Raw genomic sequence first — 22483 nt, forward strand, 5'->3', positions numbered from 1 at the left:
GTATTATTTTTCATTATGGGAAAATTCATTTATTCAATCAGATTTTAACATTAATTATGTGAAGAAATACATATTAAAACATATCTGATCAATCTCACTACAACTACTTACATGATATAATTTCTAAGACAAAAAGTTGTTTTGGTGTCACTGTGACTAACTTCACTTAAAAATTCTTTATGGCTATAAGCAAATAAGAAATAAATGCATTAGGCTAATTATGCAGGCGTATGTTGCCTCTCTGTAATTGATGGGGACAAACATTTTAGCAGGATCTGCTGTGATAGGACAAGGGGAATTAATTTTTTACAAAAAGAGGGACGATTAGATATAAGGAAGAATTTTCTTCAACAAGGGTAGTGAAACACTGGCACAAGTTGCCCAGAGAGGTGGTTGATGCCCCAATGCTGCAAACATTTAAGGCCAGGTTGGACAGAGGTGTGACTAACCTGATCTAGATTAAGGTGTCCCTGCCTATAGCAGGGGTTTGGATAAAATGACCTTTAAAAGTCCCTTCCAATCCAAATGATTCTAGTTCTAATCTGTAATTCATATGGGTGGGGAAAAATTACATTTAACAACACCTGGAAGATATTCAAAGATAATACACCCAACTCTGTGATATCTTGCTCAGATCTCAATCAGATGTTCGAGTTCAAAACACTATAAATCAATACTGAGAAATAAATGTTTTGCAGTTGTGATTTTCACTTCTGTGACAATATTGTAAAATTAAATGCTGTTCATTTGCATGAAGGGAAAGGGGAACAAGAGACACAGTAAATGTCAAAGTGTGGAGTTACTTTGGTAGCAGCTCCCAGCTCTGAGATTTGATTTGACTTAGGTTTACTAAAAGATCAGTAAAGCTTGTCCTAAGAAAGTGACTTTTGCTCTTGTGGTGGGAGCAAAAATAGCTTTTATGTGGAGCATATATTAGTTACCACTTTTCCGGTGTAAAAGCAAAAAGCTCATATAAACATCTTTAATCCATTAAGGACTTTTGTTCATGTAAGACAGGGCTCAACTTAGGCACTTTTGGCTGTCTCTGTGTTGGCCTGCCCAAGGAGAAGGCCCACATGGAGAGGAGCAGCAGTTCTCTTTCACACACAATGTCAGCATTTAGCAATAGCTGACCTTTCACAACTTACTAACAGGAAAAACACATTTGAAGGAAGTGTTCCTGTAATTTCCTTATTCTACAAGTCAGTCATTCTGCACTTAGCATATGATTCAAAAGAAGAAATTTGGGGAACCACACTGATGTACTGCTGCTTCTGCAATCACATATTTATACAAACAATTAATTCTTGTGATTTTTCCACTTTGAATCACAATGAATAAATGTAAATCTGGGGGTTTAAGTAGTTAAAGAAATTTTATCTACTTAAAATACTGTTTTTTAACTTTTGCTAGGTGTGCTCCCAAGTCTTACAAATTAAAATTGTCCCAATATAGCAAAAGCCAAGCAGAATCAAGTTTGCCACTTGACTCTGCCTTACTGCAGTGCTGCACTTGAATTCACCACGCTGCATAGGAGCAGTGATTTCACATCTGCTCTTCTAACAGAGCCCGGAAAGGAATCAGAGAAAACACTGAGCATGGGAGGATGGGCTAAAACAACTCTGTTGCTGTGGCCTGTTTGCATTAGAGCAGTATCCTGCAGCTGCTGGAGTAAAATCCTGATTAGAATGCCACTTCTGTATCCCGTGGCATTCCCTTTCCCCTACTCCTCATGATGATACTATTTGTAAGACACATACAAGGTCTTGTCCTTCCACAGGGTGAAGGAATTGGGCTGAGAAGGGTTTGGATCTCACCCCAGACTGTGGACTCTAACCACAGCTGTTGGTGAGTTACGGCATTTGATTTTAGCTTTACATGTTTTTGAACAATTGTGGTTCTTCATCCAGAAACATCTCCTCAATGGGAGCACAAGAAAAAATACCATCTCCCAGATTCTCTTAGCTCATACTGAACAGAAACTCTTTAAGCTTTAAGATCAAAGTCTGGAATATGAGTCAGCTCTTTAATCATTATTTCAGGAAATTCAATCCAAATCTCTGTTGTGTAGTTAGAGAGCTTTCCTCCCACCTCCCAGGTGAGCTTATATTACTAGGTAATACGCACATGAATTGAGAAGGAATTTCAAGGGAGACAAAAAAATTGTTTAATAATATTAAATATTACCAAGTAATATTTGGAGTTGTTTAAATAGCAAAGCTAAGTATATATGAGTTTTGGTACATATAGTTATTTTTTAAAACTTTGAAATTATGTAAGACTCTTTTCTGCCCTGAATTGCTCAGAAGGACCAAGAAAAATTTCAAGGACAGTGTCAAGGTAGGAAACAACAAGTTCTGTGAAAAAATATTCACCTGACTAAACAAGATTAATTTTATATGACTCAGAATCTAGACTAAACACGGAGCAAGTACAGGAGAAAATATATATAAGAAAGAGAGAATGGAAGAACTAGTGGTGAGAGGAAGAAAATATAAAACATTTATAGACAAAGTAAATTTTTAAGAAAGAATTGGAAGCAGAAAAGAAAGAAGATGCTTTGAATACACAAGCAGAATGATACTTCCCTTTAAACTACTATAGTCAAAAAACTAAGTAAAACAGAAAAGAGTAAAGCATTATTGAAAGAGGAATGGGTAAAATACTAAAGCAAGAGGAAAATGAGGAAGGTGAAACAGCAGTCTTCCCCCCTTTCCCCTATTAGGACTGTCAAGAGATTTCATAGAAGTATTTCTTACAAGAACATTTACAATCTTTATGATCAATGCATTCATACAGACCTCTGATTTGAGTCTTTTATGCTTTGCCTTATCTCGTTCCAAGGAATCACAAATCCCTTTCAGTTGTAACTCCAACTTTTTTAAATGTTTCAATTCTCTATCTTTCTGTGTTTGATGGTGACTGAGAATATCTTGTTGCTTTTTGTTCTCCAAGATACATTTATTTAAATTATTTTCCAGAATTTGTCTATATAGATAGATACAGAATTTTAGAAACAGGTAACCTAATCAAGACATATATGTAAACAGGCACTACTATTTTAATGGGTTTTGCATACCTCATCACTATGGCTCAGCAGCGAGACAAACTCGTAAACTACTGACAAAAATCACACTAAAAAGTTGCATTTTTATAACTATAATCAATTATAAGACCCTAATTATGTCGGTGAGGTCTCACAGTCTGTCCTAAATGTGTTAAAAATTCCAGGGAAACTAATACATATGGAAGAAGAAAACATATTTTTTAGTCTGATGGAACATTTCCAAATAAGATGCCATGGGCCTTTAATACAAAGCTTGAAAGGCAAAAGCATTGTTGCTGAGCATATGGCCAGAATTACAACTATACATCCCCCTCTGCAAAGGAGGAATTATTTGATGCTTGCCTTCAAACTAACAGTTTATTTTACTTTACCAAGTAAATATAAAATCATAATTGAAGGGACTGTTAAAGAGATGATTAACCAATCTCCACTGAAATTCAGGAGTACGTGAGCACAGATATCTATGATCCTCATTTGAAAATGAAAATACTGACATATTTTTTCTTCTTCAATTTGCTTTCAGTGGGTTATGCAGGAAAGAAACTATGTGCACTAAAGAGAGAAACCCTCTAAAATATTTCACTTTAAGAGCAAAATCTCACAGCATTTAATCAAATGCTTATGCTTTTTCATGTTCTTCTTCAAGCCAGATTCTAGATTCCAGATTCCAAATTTTTATGTAAACATTTCTGAAGTCAGTACCAAGCCTGATCATTTCTGATTTTCACTGGTTGCAGCATAAAGCTTGAAAATAGAAGCAATAAAACAGAAAAAAGAAATGGACTTTTGAGAACAGAGAATCATTCACTCTTTCCATGTGGCTCATGTCTCTTACTCTAACCTGTCTGATAGGACAGCTAATTCCTTCTCTGTGCTCATTTCTAGTAATTTTGTCAAAGTCATGCATTCTCGTTCATTGTTTGCTATCAAAGTTTGTCTCTCATCCAATTCCTTCATTACATCTTCTCTTTCTTGCAAAATCTCTTCAATCCTTCTTTCAGTGGCTTTCAGGGTTCTATTCAATTCTTCTATTTGGTCATTTAGGGCTTCATTCTTCTTCTCTGCATCGCTATGGATATATTTTAACAAAGCAGTAAGGGTTAACTTTTCCACATGCATATTTAAAAGACAAAATGTAAGTTGCCAGTTTCTGTGGACACACAAAATAATTTCACAACAATATATGTTTAAAAGCAGACAGTGAAAACCTTCAAATTCCAGTATAGTCCAAAAATAAAATTGCAGCTAGCCATAGGGTTAACTGACAGCTTAGCACCATGAAAGTATTAAAAAGAGTTCTAGTAAGCTGATTTCTGTCAACATTACTAGGTACATGGGTGTGACACCTCTAAATATTCTTCCTGAGACTGGGAAATCTGGTTAGTCTATTCTGCAATATGACACAAATATAAAGACTCATTTAAATATTTCATTAATAGCCACCTGCACAATGTAGGTTTTAGAAATTGCTTCTCTGTAACACAATAGGGCAAACTTAGATTTATGATGGCAGAGTTGCATTAAGCAGAGTAGTGAGGAAAATGTAGAAGAAAACCATCACACAAGTTTTAAACCTGAGAAATTTAAGGCAGTTGAACAGTTTCTGTATTACAAATAGGGATTGGAAGCAGGAGATACAAAAACTTCAGTGTAACCCTGTGCACAAATGGTACAAACCCCATCATTCATCTGGATGGCAACTGGATTGCTGGGATCTGTGAGTGATGCGGCTGAAACTGCACAGCGCTAATTTGATTTTACACTTACAGAAAACAGCACATGCCATGCTTCAGAGGAGAAGAACCCCAGCTTCACAGGAGAGAGAAAGAAAAGGCTGTCTGCTGGCTTACATTTCCCCTGATCAAGTGTTAGAGACTGCAATTCATGTCAGGACCTTACAGCAAAGCACCTGTGACACAACAGCAGGTACAGAAGGACCAAGGGAGAAGGGGTTTGTAGCTCAGGCCACACTGGCAGCTGTGGAAGTGTTAGTTTAAATGTTGATCCTAACTTTAATCAACAACTATCCTCAATCTTTTTTATAACCAAGGGATGAGAAGAAGTCATACATATACATATTAATGTATATAGAATTATTTATTAAAAACATACATTTTTTTCTGATTCAACTTCTCAGTTTCTTTTGCAAGTTGCTTTGGAACACCAAGGATTCTAAATAGCTCAGCCTAGTGATAAAACAGAAAGGTTTGATTAATAGCCTCAAAATCTGATGAGTTATCATAGCAGTAATATTCACTTAGAACTGCTGTGAAAATCGGTAGGAAATATGTTTTTGAATTACTTGAGTTTGTCCCAGAGAAGTGTAGCTGCTACTTTTGAAAGTAAACATCGATATTTACAGTTTTAGTGTGTCTTCAAGATAGAAATTATGCTTGAATATTATTAATACATCTTACAATGCTATTTATATAATGGAAAGAAGTAGACCCAAGTATGTTTTTAATTCCCAGCATAAATCTGTACAAACTGTAATCTGAGCAGCCTACAATAACACAACATAGCTAAGATGTCTTTATAGAAACCACTTTTTAATCAAAACCATGACTATTATTATTTCCTAAAGGAGTAATAAGGATATGGCACAGCAGCATGTTTCATGCCTATTGAAAAATGGTCTGATATTTAATGTAATGACATAATGAATTTGGAATGACAAACAACATCAAGAAGATTCACTGCTCTTTTGGACAAAACATGTACCCCTATACACACACATGCACTCACAGATATATAGGCACAATTAATTTTGTGTTACTTTTAAATAAGTCTGCGTCTCCTGAAGCTTTTCCATTTCTTCCTCATCTGTTAATATCAGCTTTTCCTTGGATGAAACAGCTTCTTTTATCGAATCAATTTCTGCTTTCCTCTGGATTACTTCTTTGCTGAGCTCATCACAATTTTCTTTCAACTGTTTAATTCTATCGTCTTTCTTTAAAAATCAAGTAAAAGTCCAGATTAATTGTATTTTCCCTTTTACATTTTGCAGGCTTCTGACAACACAGACTCACTAACATTGAGTGATGATAACATTTTTAGTGACAAGATATGAAATGTAATTTTTTTACCAGATGTGTGTTTCTTCTATCAATACTATCAGAATGTTATTTCCAACAAAGCCACATATATTCCTCAGGATTTATGACTGCAAAGGTATTTTTCATGTTCACATTTTAGAACCAAAAACCTGCAGCTATCTTTACATGGAGTATCCATTTGCTGAATATAGTAAATATTTTCTTGAGTAAACAAAAAAATCCAGATCTTTTCTGAATCAGTTATTTATTGCTTGCCCTAGAGTTATCAAAACAGAATGATATAATATAGCCTATAAAATCTGCTTCTTTTAAAATCTGTTTTTCTATGTATCCTATTTTAAATAAACTCTAAAAATACATCCTGTGAAAACATTTTCAGTGATGTTTTTATATGTTAGATGACATAACATAAAACATTGCTTTTCTCATGTTTTGTACTTACCTTTTCTTTTAACATTCTTTCATATTCATTTTCCAGAAGCTTTTTTTCTTCTCGCAAACTACAGTAAAAATCAAAGCAGAACTAAATGTATTAGTAATATAATAACCATTACTGTAATATAGTAAATGGTAAGAAAGTATGAAAGCCTATCCTGTGTTAGACTAAAACACACAGTGAATTATCATGAAAGGTGCTCAGATTTAAAGGAAGTTTGCTGACTGGTAGCTGAAGGGGTCCTGAAGGACTGAGTGCATGTATGGAGGTGCACACATCTTTTTCTACAGTGCACACATCTAAACATTTAAACCTGATTTTTCTTAGTCTGACCACCTGCAGGGGTGCATTCATTCCTCACTCAACCTTGCCTTTTACTAGTGGCACCCTATACCCACAGTTCCTCCCAACCTCAAAACACAATGTTGACATAGAAATGTGGCAAAAGGAAAGAGGAGTTGGGTAATAAATAGCCACAAAAACATCACATATCAAAGAAAGTGCAGTTGCTATGAGAAACCTTCTTCCTATGAATGTTTTCACATACACATTTACTCTTCAGACAACCATTAGTGAAGCTCCTCACATCTGGACTGGATCCTGTGAAAAAAAATTCCTGAAAAGTGGCAGCGGTTATAGGCTAAGTCAAAGGAGTATGGTAGAAAACTAAATTGAATAGCCACAGTGATCTTAACCTATATCCAAAACTAAATTGCAATTTAATTTCAGGCAACAATAGGGACAGATGCTAAAGAAGTGAAGAAGGAGGAAAGGAAAAAATAGGAAAGCTCTTAGATCTTGTGGATGTTTAGTTACACTGCCCTGAGAAGGATGAAGGAATGATTAAAAAAAGGGAGTTATACCAACAAGCTTGTTGGATTTACAGTAGGGAGCTTCTTGGTAGCAGGTAGGTAAATACTGCCAAATGCAAAAGATTATCCCTACTGAAGGTACATCTGTACATCCCCAGTGCATGCACAGGACAGGTCTACACCTATAGTAGGTAAATGGGCTACAGCAGTCTGTATGCCATCACAACCAAACTGAACTGAACTGAGTCACTCTGCTATTCACTGGGAACAAGGAGGCAGGTTCCTGCAATGTAATTGGTACCTACAATGACATTTCAGAGTCTCAGTCTATAAAAAAGTAAAGATTGCTGCTAAGAAATAGGTGGAACAGACAAATCCTCTGTCCCAGGTATAGCAAAGAACTAACTTCAGTGCTTAAATTTGTTTTTATAACTCCAGTGGGAGTATGTGCTGGTCAAGTTTTGTTGAGATCCAAGGCAGTCTGGTAGAATAAATAACTCTTTAAATTAGGGAAACATTAAGAGAAGGGGACAAACTTCCATAAAACAGTTGTGTCACTTGGAGCTGTAAACAGTGGCAAGGGACTCCTGGGCAGCCCCCCCACCCAAAGCAGCTAATACAGTTACCTCATAATGTGGCTGATACAGAAAAGAGGCAGCTGATTGTTATTTCTTTTTTTTCTTCTGAAACCTTCCAGCAGCAGTGTAAGATTTTGCACGGTGATGGTGGTTCAGGTTTCAGAAAGTGTGTGGTCATGGGAAGAGAGATCAGTCTCCCAGCAGCTGACCTCATGGAGGACCATCCCTAGGACCTTATGCTCAACCCTTTAGCAGTGCTGATTTAAGGTTCTCTCCCCTACTCCATCACCCCCACCCTCTCAATAAACTCCTTCTTACATTTGAATCCTCCAACAAAAGGAGTGAAGCTTATACCTGGAAGTCTTAGGCAACATATTTCCAGTTAAGGAAAGGAAATAATTTTTAAAAAAGAGAACTGGGTTGGTGGCATTGCAATATAAACAAAACAAAACAAATCAAAACAAAATCTATCCCATGAATAAGAAGCTCTGGCTCAGATGAAGAGCAAAGAGAAAATAGATGCAGAGTAGATGCTGTTGATATACAGCATGCATGATATTTGTATGGGCAGAGTACAAGTATGCCTCTACAGGGACTGGTAAAATCTAAAAACTAATTTGAATGCCAGTGTTTGAACACTCACAGAGTGAACGAGTTTGCAAAACAAAATCTTTTAAAGAAAAAAGTTGAATTTAAATCAAACGTCCACCAAAATTGATAATTTTTGATAATTTTTTAAATCAATTTTATCAATTGATAAAATTGATTAAAAAAAAATTCCAAAATCATATTCCAAACCCATTTGGCAGTACCCCAAGTTGAATTCCTTGGGACTGGCATAATCACACTAAGGATAATGGACATCTACTTTGCACAAATACCTGTAACTGTTTGACTGCTACAAAATATTATTAAATCAGTCCTGTGCAAAATGATTAAAGAGGTACTACATGGCTTGTGGTTAGTCCATGCTGTGCCCTCTTTCATCTCACGCTGGATGATCAAAAGAGCAATACCAAAGATGAGGAAGGAGAGCAAAGTTGACACTGTTTTCATTTTGTCACATTCCTCACTCATGAGGACAGATTCCTGTGGAGCCATTCCAGTTTCACAACAAAGACTTCTCCATCCAGCAAAAGCAAAATGATTTGAACACCTCATTTTCCGTGACATAAACAAAGGCAACAGTGAACTGCAAGGACCAAGCTAGCTAAATAGCCAGCTGACCAACTGCTTCCACACAAAAACCAGTGGAAGTGTGAAAAGAAAAAATGGGTAAAAAGAAAGAAGTTAAATCTCTCTCTTTTGAGCAATGAGTTTGATCCAGTTGCGCATACCCAGAAGTCAGACAGGCAGCCCTAAGCTAACACCCTGGGCTTCCTTACTGTCAGGGATAAAAACTGGGACCCCAAAGGGCAGGTCATCTGACATCCCAGGTGACTGTTTTAGGATGATATAAATTACCAGTCAAAGATAACCTACATCTCTCTGTGGACTCTAAAGGGGAGGCAGGATTATTAACACACATTTTGAAATCAAATTAGATTCTTCAAAGAATTTAAGTTTAGTCTCTGATTTAATAGATGAACACAGAAGCATAATGTAAGATAAGCAGAGAAATTTTGGTCTTTCAATTTAGCATTTGAATCTTTTAATCTGTGTTATATGGATAACGACCCCATGACTGTTTTACTTAGACATGAATCACAACAACAAACGAAACAGCTGCAACTGGCATTAGGCATTTAAATTTCCCATTATTTTATAGCTCTTCCCTGATGGATGTATTTTTCAACATCGTGGATTTTATTATTATCATTATTATACCTCTAAGAACACACACAATGGAAAGAAGATGAACCTCTTAAGTTTAAGCATTAATGTGTGCAGATGTTTCTAACATTGCACTTCTTGTTTTCATGAAGCCTAATAACAGCATTGTACATGAAAAGTTGTCATAGATGCAGATGTAATGAGTTAAAAAAAGGCAGTTGGAAAACAGGGCCATTAATAAAAAATACATTCCAGATTTTTCCCTGAGAGACATTTACAGCTGCAAGCTGACACAGAAATAAAAAAATTAAGACAGAGAGATTAAGAAATGCAGTGGCAGCCGTCAACAGAGGTCCACTTCACTTCCTCAGCTCACGAAATAACCACAACGCTATTATCATTCAAAGTCCCATCAGGCAAGAAAGTGAACTCCTTCAGCTACTCTGTCTCACAGCTGGGATTGCTTGGAAAACCATAGAAGGTGTTTGGCACCTCACAACTAAAAACTAGTGACCACAGGTAGAAGTTATCACAGCTGACAAGCTGCCAGCATGAGCTTCCTGTAAGGCTCTGAGCTGTAATTAGTTTGTAGGTACCAGAGAATGCAGTCACAAGACCAGCTGATAACAATTTCAGCTGTGACTATATTTATTTTACTTATGGCGTGTAATTCTTTATGAGAGAAGCTATGGACAAAAGCTTAAATTTTCACTTTTTAATTTTTGAGTGACTAATACAGAAATAATTACAAGTATTGAAATAGTTTTCCTTATTTGCAATGCTCCTACAAGGACAAAGTCAGTTTTGCAGTCCTGACTTCCATGCAGTTGCACAGAGTACTTCAGTGATGAGCCATTTTGTTACCTGCACAAATCATCGTGAGAGCTGGAGATTGGACCTAGGCTTTCAAACAAAATTGTTTTCAAGCATCAGGGACCTTTAATCTCACAAACTCTTGTTATAGATAAATTTAGTACAAATTAATTGCTTTATTTTAAATTAATTGTTTAGATGATAGATTTAGATTTAATATTTATTATTTCTCAACAATAAACTACTGTTGATATCATTGTGTAATAAAGAAAAGCAGCTCTTCTTTCTATTGTCTCCTAAACCAGAACTCCAAGCCTCACATGAACATTAAAATGAAATGTCTTCTCAAGCCAGAACAAATCCTTGCTGATCACTGATTCTTTCCTTCTTGTTCTGCTAATTTGCTTTTTTGCTCCATATTCTTACTTACTGGGGCTTCTTATCAATTATATGAAGACATTTCATGGCTCTGAATGCAATTTTAGCAGAACTGAGTGGAGATGACTGTTTTTCCTTTTACTTTATTACCCTTGCCAAGTAGTTATTGACAGGAAGAATACTCCCAGAGTCAACTCTGACTTTGGGATAGTGGCCCAAGCTTGATAAGCTCAGTAAAATCCTTCCAACCCTTGTTCTCCCTGTGTGCTGAGCTCTCAGGCAGACACACCAGCAGTGAGCCCAGTACATCCATATGGCAGAACAGGGCACAAACTGGATGAGGAGGCACATATCTACAGTGGGAACACACCCCATCCATGCAGTCACCCTCAGGGTGACTTCCCTGACAGCTGAAGTGTGTCAGAGAGGCTTCTGAATACCTCATGTACCTATTCAAACTACGAAAAAAGTCACAACATTCCTGAAACCCTGATGATACTACAATGCTGAAAGCAATTTAAATTTATTCTGGGAATGTTGACTATTCACTGGAACAATAAAGAATTAAAACAGAAGGTGAAATATCGCCTTCAGCTGTTAAAAAAGGTCTGGTAAAAATTGTTTACAGAGGCAAGCAAATAAGAAATGAAATAGGGATAGAAGAGTATGGAATAGTAAGGGACCTTGACACGTTTGCTAAAGTTACGGCATATCTGTATGACTCCACAAGAGAGAAATGTCATTGTTGTCAGATTTGAATCTGAGTGCAAAAAAGGTGCTAAGTACTCTTAGCTATCAGAGAAAGTGAATTAAAGCAGGAAACAAAGGTATCAGAGATAAGAGGGATGCTTCAGAGAAAGAAAGGTTTACAGAAACAGGGGAACAGAGATCTGCAGAACCAGGGAAAGAAGATTAGATTTCTCACTTACAGCTGAGCAGTAGGGCTGAGTAGACATTCTAAAAAAAGGATAAAGCCGTAGATAAGAGACACAGATAATCCCTTCAAAACCTTTTCCCCTCCGTGTTCCCTGCCTGCTATACATGCAAAGGTAAATAAACAACATGTTTGTTTTCAGACTGAACAGCCATTAGTCATAATTCCCAAGGCAAAATTCACTTGTAAGTGCCAAGTACAGCTGGGACTGTATTAACACAGTTGGACAACAAGGAAAACTCTGTTCCAGAGAGATCAAGGGCCAAGAGAGGTTGGACCATGACTTTTTATCCTGAGAAATGAAGGAAACCAAGCAGCGACCTAACAGCAAACTGCTAATATCCTTCCATGCAGCTTCCCTCCCCTCTGTCTGTGACATTGTCCATGCACACAGATACTTCAGAAAATGTTGCTTTATTCTTTGGATAAAACCACAAGCATATAGATCTTCATTTTATATCAGTGTGACTATTAGATCACCTGCTGCTCACCTATTCTGGACATTAATTTTCACTGTCTTTCACAGGCACCAAACTCATCCCTTCATTACAAACATGTATTCATACCCATTATCTGGTTTTCTTCACAGTCCATTTCTCATTTCTCCACTACATTCACTCAACCATTCCTCAGACATATTGTGCTAATCCTGTTCATGCTACACTAGCCCAACTCAAAATCAGTATAGTTTCTTGAATATTTCTGGAATTTCTCTCCCAGTAAGCAAATCCTCACATAACCAAGGTACATCCTTCTCACTTCACACCCGCAACATGCATAAGACCCAATACTACCATCAGGCATGAAACAGATTCCAAACAAGGAACAATTAAATAATCTGTAGCTCCCAAGTTTGAAAAATCAACAGATTAAAGGGGAAGGGGTTGTACAAAAGAGATCTATCAAACAATTCTGCAACAGTGAAAATGAGGACAGGATCAGATGTTCATTGTCTCATCCAATACAAGAACTACAGGGCACTAAATGAAACTGTAGGAGTCGGGTTAAGAAAAGCAAGGAGGTGGCAGTTCTTACATAGTTAATCTGTGGAACTCATCGCCCAGCATGTTGCAATGTCAGAAGTTTGTTCTGGAGGAGATGGGAGAAGTTCAAAGGAACAGGGGTCAACTGAGGATTCCCAAACACAGAGGACTGTATTTGGCTCATGAAATCCCCACATCACGAGTGGTTGGGGCTGCACTTTTGGTGTCCATTAGATAATGCACCTCCTGTCAGACTGTACAGCTGGGTTTGATCCCAGGCAATACATAAGACATAAGTTTCTTACTACAGTGAAGGAACATTTTTTACAGCATGACTGACCCAAAAAGTGGATTTTTAATCTTCAAGACATTCAGTTTGTATATAAAGATTAATCCAGTAAATGTTCAAGGGTAATTGAAATAATACCTACACTGCACTTTGTATAGAATAGAATTCTACTTTTGACTAGAGGTAGAAAATAGAGAATGGGAAAATATTCCCTAAACATATAATTTTTTTGAAAATTGATGCAAAACCAGTAAAAAATGCTCATAAGATATGAGGGCAAACAGTTAAAAAGCATAATACTTTTGAAGACCTCATTTCTGGACTTCTTGGAAATTGCAATAAATTCTGTATTTAATAATTATTTCAGGAAATTTCATGTTTCTTAGTTATCTCATAGCAAATAATTTTTTCCAGATGCTTTCCATGTTTCTTTCCCACTCCCAATTTGCTTCATTCTCAAGTTTCTTTTTCTCTTAGAGCAAACACTTGGCTCTAAAAAAACAGAAAAAAATCAAGAAAGAATTGCCAGAAAAATCTGTTCCATGCAATGTGTACAGTGTTCCTGATTTCCTTCCAGAATAATAATCTTAACTGCTGAGATGCTGACATTGCGTGTTTGTATCATACACACACCAATGACACTACAGCTGGATTGAAGATGGGTAAAAATAGAAAGCCCCCCACAAAATAAAAATCTGATTTCATCTGCCTAGGTACATATTTTTTTACAAATGCAATACTTCTGTTTGTAATTTTGCTATAAAATATGAAGATAATTGAAATGTATACAATACCAAGCTAATTCTGGACTGTTGTCCTTACAAAGAAATGTTAAGATTTCACTCCTCTCACAGCAAATTTATAATTTTTCTGACATTAGAAGATACAAGTATTTCTTCCCCTTTGAATACCTGAACAGAAAAACTTGAATGTACTGTGCTACTAATGTTAAAAATAGCACTGGGTCTATTTATGATATTGTTCCATAAAATCCAAGCCAACAGGTCTCTGAGACACTTTAAACACTGGTATTGAAGGTGTCCTAGACTAGAATTGTTCATGTTGATTTTGCCTCCCTAAATATTATTCATGCAATGTAGTAAACTTTAAACAGCATTTTAAAGGACACCATACCATGTTCTAAATTTAAAACTATCTACAAATCTCTCACCATGGTAAATTTATTCATCGCTGCCATGTTGCTGTTACTGGGGAAAGTTTGTGGCAATTCATTTAACAACAGCCATCAAGAAATGTGGCCGTGTAAAATGTAAAGGAGATTGAATTTTATTCCATGTTATCATCTTTCTAGATTAGCTATGATGAAATTAGCAGCATTTGACCACTTTCACCTACCATTCCACCTTCAACCGATTTTCATACACTCTTCCTTTAACAACATTGTATTCACTTCGGCAGCTAAGAAGTTGTTGCCTTATTTGGGAAGCTTCGCTGGAAGCTTCATCGGGGAACTGTTCTGCTTTTTCCAGTTCACATTGTTCCAGTTCTGCACTCAGGAGTTTGGCTTCCTGCAACAGCTGGGTCTCAGACTCCTGTAAACTACATTAAATAGACAAACTTAGAACTAGTCAATGAGAAGCACAAGTTTTGTATTTATACTTCTTTACATACCTACAATATTTAATTCAAGATTTTCAAGATGAGATAGAATTAAGATCTGAATAATCTTGTCTGACCTCCTAGGTGACCCTGCCTTGGAGAGGAGGTTGGACCTCCTAAGTTCTGCTCGAACCTGAATCATCCTATGGTGACATGAGAGCAGTGGAATCTGGTCTCAGGGATTTTTTTCTGCATACCTAGAGCTGGAGTGAGATTCATCTCATCTAATTTTAACCAGATGACAGATGGTTACTTAGTTAAATTTATCTTTCTAGCACTTCCTAGACACAAATTAAGAGACAGGGAATCCATTTTATCCTAAGAAGTGCCAAAAGCTAGATCTGATTCAGTGTGGAGACCTATAATGGTGAAGTATTCACCAGGACAAAGCCCAGTCTGGCCTATATGACAACTTTCTTAATAAACACTGAGACATCTACCCAGTGATGAATTACATCTTACTACTGCTGTAGTGCTACCAAGGTCTGAAATAACTCATGTAATGATACACAAGCCAAAAATACATTTGTGGGCATCTGTGGAAGCCTGTAGATCAATGATCAGTGATCTGATCTGACTTGTATTACCAAAGTGTAGCTCCACAGAAACAATAAACTAGCTCCAGTCAGTGTCAGGAGACTGGTATTCATAATATACTTATGAACTTGTGTGGTGACAGCTGAAAAATGTCCTAAAGGCTGTTAGCAAAATACATAGATTATTATGGAAAACTCTTAAAGGGAACTACAGTATGAAAATTCATATACAATGCACCACACATAAGCCTATGCTTTGTGCTATAGAAATCATTGTGCATGCCTCCTCAGTATTACTACATTATGATTTTTATATAATGGCATGCTAAAATTAGTCACAATTATGTAGAAGAAGAAAGAACTCTATCACTTACCTTTTACTAATCAAAAATATCGTGCGATTTAATTTCTTTTTAAAAACAAAGGAACTTAGAATTTCCCATATTGAGAAACTCTAGACATAAATTTTGGCTCAAATTTGACATTTATGGCTTAGACAGAAAAACAAAATTACATATCATATAAAGAATAGAGTTGAGATGGTAAAATGGTGATAAAAATACAAAATATAAAACTGACTATACTGCAAAAACATAGTCGAAATAATGTAGCCGAAAAGGTTTTGATTCATGCAACATTTCTCCCCAGATAACCACTTCCTTTTTCTAAACTAGAAAATAAGAAAACCACAGACTTCAACAGAAAACAGTGTGCCTTTAAAATGAACAAATAATTTCATGTGTGATGTATTTACACACATACACTAAGGGAAAAATAAACTGAGTTATTAACACTGCATTCTGTATGATATTTAAATCTTCTTTAAATCTAACAGAATTTATGCAGTTGTAGGAGAAAATACAATTGGTTGTAGTAATACACAATTTCAAACAGTTCTTTCTTAACACATACATTTTACATGTAGTTACATAAACACATAAGTGAATTAATAAAAAGAAAATTCTTAGTATTGATTTTCTTCAAGATAATTTAAAAAAAAAGAAAAACAGAAACAAGAATTGAGTGTTGAATCTAGATTTTTCTCTCTACAGATGCCAATGGTATTTTTTCATGTGTTGATTTAAATTTAATTGATAACAATGAAGAAATAACTGCACATCTACACAATGTACACATATAGAATGACATGACTACAAAAGTAGGTTTGTGCAGTCTGATGTGGCAGCTTTTGAATTTGTGAAATAATTATTAATTTAGCAGAGGCTTAAGAAAATAAGATTCCCAATCTGCCAATGATTCTTCATTATTACCTGAGTATATTCTAGTTTGGGTTATCAGAAATTCATACTAGGTTCCTAAATTGAGATAATATAAATAAAATCTACAACAAGGCCACATAATTGAGTGACTAAAAGGGTCTGCAGGGGCCAAATACAAGCTCAGATACTTCAACTTTAGATGCAGCCTTACTGCAAAGCGGATGGTTGAGACAGCACCACAGTGGGATGACAGCCTGTTCTCAACAAACGTAAATTCAAAAGCACTTAAGACTTTGAAGAAAAGTATCAAAGATGTTATCTGCCAAGTGACATCTTTCAGCATTTCAGAATGCCAGATTATGCCAAACTGAAAGCAAGAAATAAAGGACTATTTGCCACTAAACAGAGGACTGCACTATACACTTACAGCTCTGTGTACACTGGCAACAGCCTTGGAAACTACCTGCACAGAGACTAATTGCATTCACATATTAGACAAATTTGTATTGTGTATCAGAAAGATCAGTTGCAATAGTTTGGAACAGATGTCACAGGGAACTGTGCTGCTTAAGATGTATAAGGCTTTCTCCTTGAGATTTTTATATGCTAACAAAGGAAAGAAGAAAACACACACAGCTTGAAGACCTCCTCCTGTGTCATTTGTCTTAACATGGAATTGCAACAACACTAGGACAGAGGGGCATTAATTAGGAAAGGAATTGAATTAGGAAGGGTGAAAAAAATAAGTTCTTGATGCACAGAACTGTACTGCACATGTTAGGGTGAAGAACTAACAGTTAAAACCAGTATTGATTCTGTGAAGGGTTCTTTGCAGAAGGAGAACATACACACATATTGCACTTCCCACCAGGACAGTGCTTACAGCTGATGGGGAAAACCAGCCCCTTGCGGATGTCTGTATAAGGAGGAAGTGTTTGGTCCCTATTTCTTTCTATTGACTGTTAAGGGACCCTTGGTACCTCGTTCAGATGAGCATGTCCACTGATGTTAACATATGGACAAGTGAATCTCACTTTTGATGTCTGAACCCCACTTTTGATGTCCTTAAAATATACTAGAAATCATGATAGATTTTGGGTAATTGATTTCACTTGCTTTCTTTTAGCAGTAGGAGAAATATATCCATGGGAATTAGTGCGTGTTCACACATTGGTGTTTTGCTTTGACACATGACTACATCTAATAAAGAATGCGACACGATTCTCTCTGATCCACTCTCTTACAGAAGGCCATTTCATACTCCTGTGAGAATGATGGAAAGAATGAGAGATGTAATCTACCACCTAACATTTTCATGCTTTTGGTGCATGCTGTTAAGGGTAGTTTTAAGTGTGACAGAAAAGACAGCTGAGTCCTGCTTACACTGAGGCCATATTCCACTTGCTATACACACAAAGAGATTGCCTTTACAAAAATGAATGTCCCATATAAAAGAATATTGTATAAATACATAAAACATGTAGCAATATGTTTGCATTTTTCCAATGAAAGACAGTTTTCAAACTAACACTGGCTAAAAATCCACTAATTAGCAGCTACTGGATTTCTGCTTCAGCTCAGTGAACACCGGTATGGTAGAAACCTTAGCAATCAATTAATCCAAACCTCACATAATATGTTTGATCTGAGCAGTTAGAAAAGTATTTTTGTATTTTCTAGGAACCCGAACTGATTTAGTAATGCTGTTTTTAATTTGTCTTCTCAGAAAGATTTGCTATCTCAGTAATCTAAAATAAAGTCAGATGACATTTCCCAGAGTCAGAGCCATATTCCAATTCCCCATTTTATTAAGACAAAATTAGAAAACTCAGATATCCTCAAGAAATATTATTATTTCAGTATTTTGGGAACCCTTTTTAAATTACTTTACATTACTTAGAACTTGTTGCTATTCAGATTGCCAGGATGCACAGCAAATCCCAAATAAGCAGGTATAACCTGAATTAGGTTTAGAATACTTAAATTAGGCTTTAGCTTCAATGACAGAATTGCCATAAAGGTTTTGATGTGGAGTGTCAGTGAAAGTGGGATAAAATATTGTTAATACAGTGGAAATTATGGTATGTATCACAAAAATGTGACAGGATTATCATGATGCTGATTTTAATGATGACAGGTATGCTGTAATATAAAAATTATTATTCATAAATACTACAGTAGTATTGCCATATTTTCAGTAGGACTGCTCTGTTCTGGGACACCCTGGGACACCTGCTACAGTGTAGTATTGTGTCCCACTTTGTCCCTCTCTATTTCTCTCCTTCCACCCACATATGCCCTGCCCAAGCCTGGCATCAGGCCATGAGCATGATCTCTTTTCTCTTTCCAGGATGTACTGGTGCAGGGCAGGCTCACAACTGCTACACCTAATTTCCAAATTTCACTTAGACTTCGAAGCTTAAGCTTCTAATCAAAATCTATTATCTGTCTAATGTGACTGTCAATATTCTCAGAGGGTAAATTCACACCTATTTAGGAATGACAGTTTAATTTTCCTTCTTAGAAATGAACCTTTAGCTTCTTCGGTTGCTCTCTATGATGTCAGCTCAGCAAGTCAGTCTTTTCATATATTAAAATTCTGGCTACATGATCTTCAAATACATATTTATTTTAAACTTGCAAATTGTCTGTTGCAGTCTGTATGTCCATTCCCAATATTATTATGTTTTTATTAGAAACAAAGATGTTGTTAAAACAAGTATTTAAGTATCCCAAATTACCTTGAAATTTCCTATTAAATAACACTGGTTTTCAGCCTTGTGTTCTGGATTCCTGTTTATGAACTCCAACTGTAAGAAAGCCTTAAATGATAATTTAAGGCTTCAGCATGAGCAGAAAATTACTTTAAAAACATAATGCTTTGGCTACTGAATGTTTAAAAAGGAATATTATACCTTATCACAGCCTTATGCAGCCGGGTGTACTGTTCCTTCAGCTTGGCTACTCTGGTGTCTGTAATTTTTCCAGCAGAAAATAGCTATGGAAGGCAAACAGACAGTTATGAAATCTCCTAAGCACTAACACTTTCATTCTGTTGCAACTTTTAAAACTGTAATTGGCAGGCTTTCAGTTTATACAGACTTTGGTAACATAAAAAATTAAATACACAACCAAATCAAATGCACAGAAAAAACCCGCTTATTTACATAAAAATTCAAAGCATAAATACAAGAACATAAAGAATGTGACTGTCAGAACTACAGTGCCACCTGTGCTGTACCATTTCTTCTCTGACTTTTTGTCTGTATTAATATTTCATGATAATTCTGTCTTGACTTTGAACTCAGGCTCTAAGCAACCTCTTTTCCACATTGCTTAACTGGATCAGTTTTGGCCTGCTCAGGCAAAACTGAAGCTTGAAGTGTCTCCGCAGGCAGTAGGGTTGTAAAAAAAAGGAGCTGGGCTAAAGCTGGATTATCCTCAGGCAACAGAACACATTACCTTACATGCCTATGCAGGTCTTCAGCAAGCACCAAGATCAAACAGGTCTTTTAAATACCTCCAGGGAGAGTGACTCAAACACTTCCTTAAACAGTCTGTCCCAACGCTTGACCACGCTTTCAGTGAAGAAATTTTTCCTGCTATCCAATCTAAACCACCTCTGGTGCAACTTGAGGTCATTTCTTTCTGCCCTATCCCTTGGTACCTGGGAGAAGACACTGACTTCCACCTGGCTACAGCTCCTTTCAGGCAGCTGTAGAGAACAGTAAGTTCTATCCTGAGCCTCCTTTTCTCCAGGCTGAACATCCCCAGCTCCCTCAGCTGCTCCTCATCAGACTTGTGCTCCACACCCTTCCCCAGCTCCATTGCCCTTCTCTGGACATGCTCCAGCACCTCAATGTCTTTCTTGTAGTGAGAGGCTCAAAACTGAATGTGGGATTTGAAGTGTGGCTTCACCATTGCTGAGTGCAGGGGGACATCCTGCTGGCCACACTATTCCTCTGTGATATTTCTTTAGAAAACCTTTCTTCTCCTCCTTCAGTCACAAGTAAGGAAAACCAGGTTAAATCCAATTAAAAAATGTAAGGTGATCCAAGGCTGCTAGCCTTGTGCAGCAGCAAGTCAAATCTGCAACTTCTATGGGACCCTGCCAAGAAATGTGATTATGCAGATCTCCTGGAATAAGAAGTGAAATTATCACAGCACCAAGAAAATCCCAGAAGTTATAATTCAACCTTTAGAATATTCACAAGAAACCATCTAGAACTAATCCTATGGTTAAGATGCAGAATACAAGTTAATATCTCAAAGGAAGTATGTATTTTCTTTATAACTGTTTAAGTATTTTTGAAGATCTGTTTCAAAATATTTCATGGTAGCAAAGAGAATCTTTGTTCCCTGAGATGCCGAGAAAAGAACAGAAGGTCTGCCTTTCATTTACTTGCATGAGATTAAAGATAAGCAGCTCTCAAATATTTATTTTGGCATTCTCTATGAACAAAGATATTGTCCACTTAAGTTCAAAATACTATCTAGGTCTTCTGGGAGAAAGAAAATATTTCCCTTTCTCGACCCATTTATTTCTTAGCCTCATATGTAGATATAGTTGTCCTATTCGTGTGGTACCTTACTAAAGTGCTTTCTCCATACTCCTCTGATCTGTATCTGTGAGTTACAATTTTTTTTTAACTGCTTAGGTTCTCACTACAGATCTAAGCCATGTTTTACAAAGCTTCCACAGAAACAAACTCTTGTCCTGGAGGCTGTGTCTTCTTCTTTACATCCATTAACTTTTTACAGATTTGACACCTAATTTCTCAGTTCAGTTCTGCGATAAGAGCTCTATTTCAGGAAGGCTGGTCCTACACAATGTGAAGACTTGCAGCATTGAGGACTACACAAGACAGACTGCATGGATAGCACACCAGCATGTCAAAGGCAGTGAGACCTCCTGGAAACTTTCATCACCAGATAGTTCCCATTACCACAGCATTATCAGGAGAGCTGTCAGAGAGACAGCACTGGGCTACTCTGGCCCCAGGATTTGCTATTAAAGCCTGTTTTCTCCAAGATTCTTGGGAGGGCAGAAGGGAAAGATGCAACTGTTTGAGAGGAAGAAATAGTTTGTGGAAGAAGGGAGGAAACATGTGATCCTACTCTAGAAAAATTGTATTAATTGTAATGATAAATTACAGACAAGAGATGATGCCCCTGATATACAGATGTGTAATTCTTTCAAGGTGGCCTGTCCCACATTAATGACAAAGTAACCAACAGTATTTATGCACTCATAGTTCGCTTTATTGCTCAGAAGGTCTTGCATTGCTGCGTTAAGTGAAATGTAGATCTTCTCAGTGTAACTAATTACACTGCTACACTGAAAAGTAAAAGAGTGAGTGAAAAGATGGAGTAGTGAGGAAAAAAAAGGGCTTGTAAATGGCAATTGAGGATGACTTTTTTTTCAGTCCTGTGTTAACCACACTGCCCCGGAAAGAACTGAGGTAATTATAATGTACTGGTGATCTCAGATCTAGAGTCTGGAATATAGCCAGATAAATATTCTTGTTGAGTCTTCCAGTCCCATTCCATGTCAGTTGTACTTAGCTGTATATTGCTTTTCTCAGATTTTCTTTCTCATTATATAATGAACTGGGACCCCATACATGTTCAAACACACTCAACATTGATAGATCATCTGGATAAACCAGAATAATTTTTTGTTATCTAAATGCAGAATTACTGGAAAGTTGGATGAAGATTTGTCCTTTAACATATGGTTGCCTGGCAACTTTCTGCTTTCTGTTACCCCATACTCCCATAAATGCAATTACATTGAAAATAGGGAAGTCTGTGTCTTATTATTGCATTTACTTGCATCTTTTCCTTTTAATTTAAAATTTCTGTTATGTTTATTTTACCCTATTAAGTTACACTTAAGTCACCCTATTAAGTTACCCTTGTGATTTTCTAACTTTGTTACAATTTTTTATATTGCTTTGCGATTTGAAGTCTGGCTTTTCTACCAGA

The 22483-nt window shown here is 36.6% G+C and overlaps 2 protein-coding genes across 4 annotated transcripts in view; one reads left to right on the top strand and one right to left on the bottom strand.

The window, feature by feature from the left end:
• LOC104686882 (gamma-secretase activating protein) overlaps nucleotides 1–6427 on the top strand; it is a 69784-nt gene extending 63357 nt beyond the window's left edge. The window contains exons 31-32 of one of the 2 annotated variants that reach the window (XR_005604612.1): nucleotides 4837–4993; nucleotides 6075–6427. Coding sequence is in view for 1 of the 2 variants with exons in the window: in XM_039571641.1 (XP_039427575.1) it covers nucleotides 4837–4928 (92 nt within the window). In the remaining variant the exon portion in view is untranslated. Of the gene's footprint in view, nucleotides 1–4836; nucleotides 5186–6074 lie in introns of those variants that run through there. The other variant, XM_039571641.1, reaches the window with a different exon arrangement.
• Nucleotides 1–22483, bottom strand: part of CCDC146 (coiled-coil domain containing 146) — a 69651-nt gene that overhangs the window by 17937 nt on the left and 29231 nt on the right. For both annotated transcript variants that reach the window (XM_019283580.3, XM_010395659.4), the window contains exons 3-9: nucleotides 19411–19493; nucleotides 14476–14679; nucleotides 6566–6623; nucleotides 5844–6017; nucleotides 5180–5253; nucleotides 3909–4136; nucleotides 2802–2988 (exon numbers count right to left, since the gene is read on the bottom strand). In XM_019283580.3, the coding sequence (XP_019139125.3) occupies nucleotides 2802–2988; nucleotides 3909–4136; nucleotides 5180–5253; nucleotides 5844–6017; nucleotides 6566–6623; nucleotides 14476–14679; nucleotides 19411–19493 (1008 nt within the window). The remainder of the gene's footprint in view (nucleotides 1–2801; nucleotides 2989–3908; nucleotides 4137–5179; nucleotides 5254–5843; nucleotides 6018–6565; nucleotides 6624–14475; nucleotides 14680–19410; nucleotides 19494–22483) is intronic.

This window comes from Corvus cornix, chromosome 1A (genome assembly GCF_000738735.6).
Source record: "Corvus cornix cornix isolate S_Up_H32 chromosome 1A, ASM73873v5, whole genome shotgun sequence".
NCBI lineage: Eukaryota > Metazoa > Chordata > Aves > Passeriformes > Corvidae > Corvus > Corvus cornix.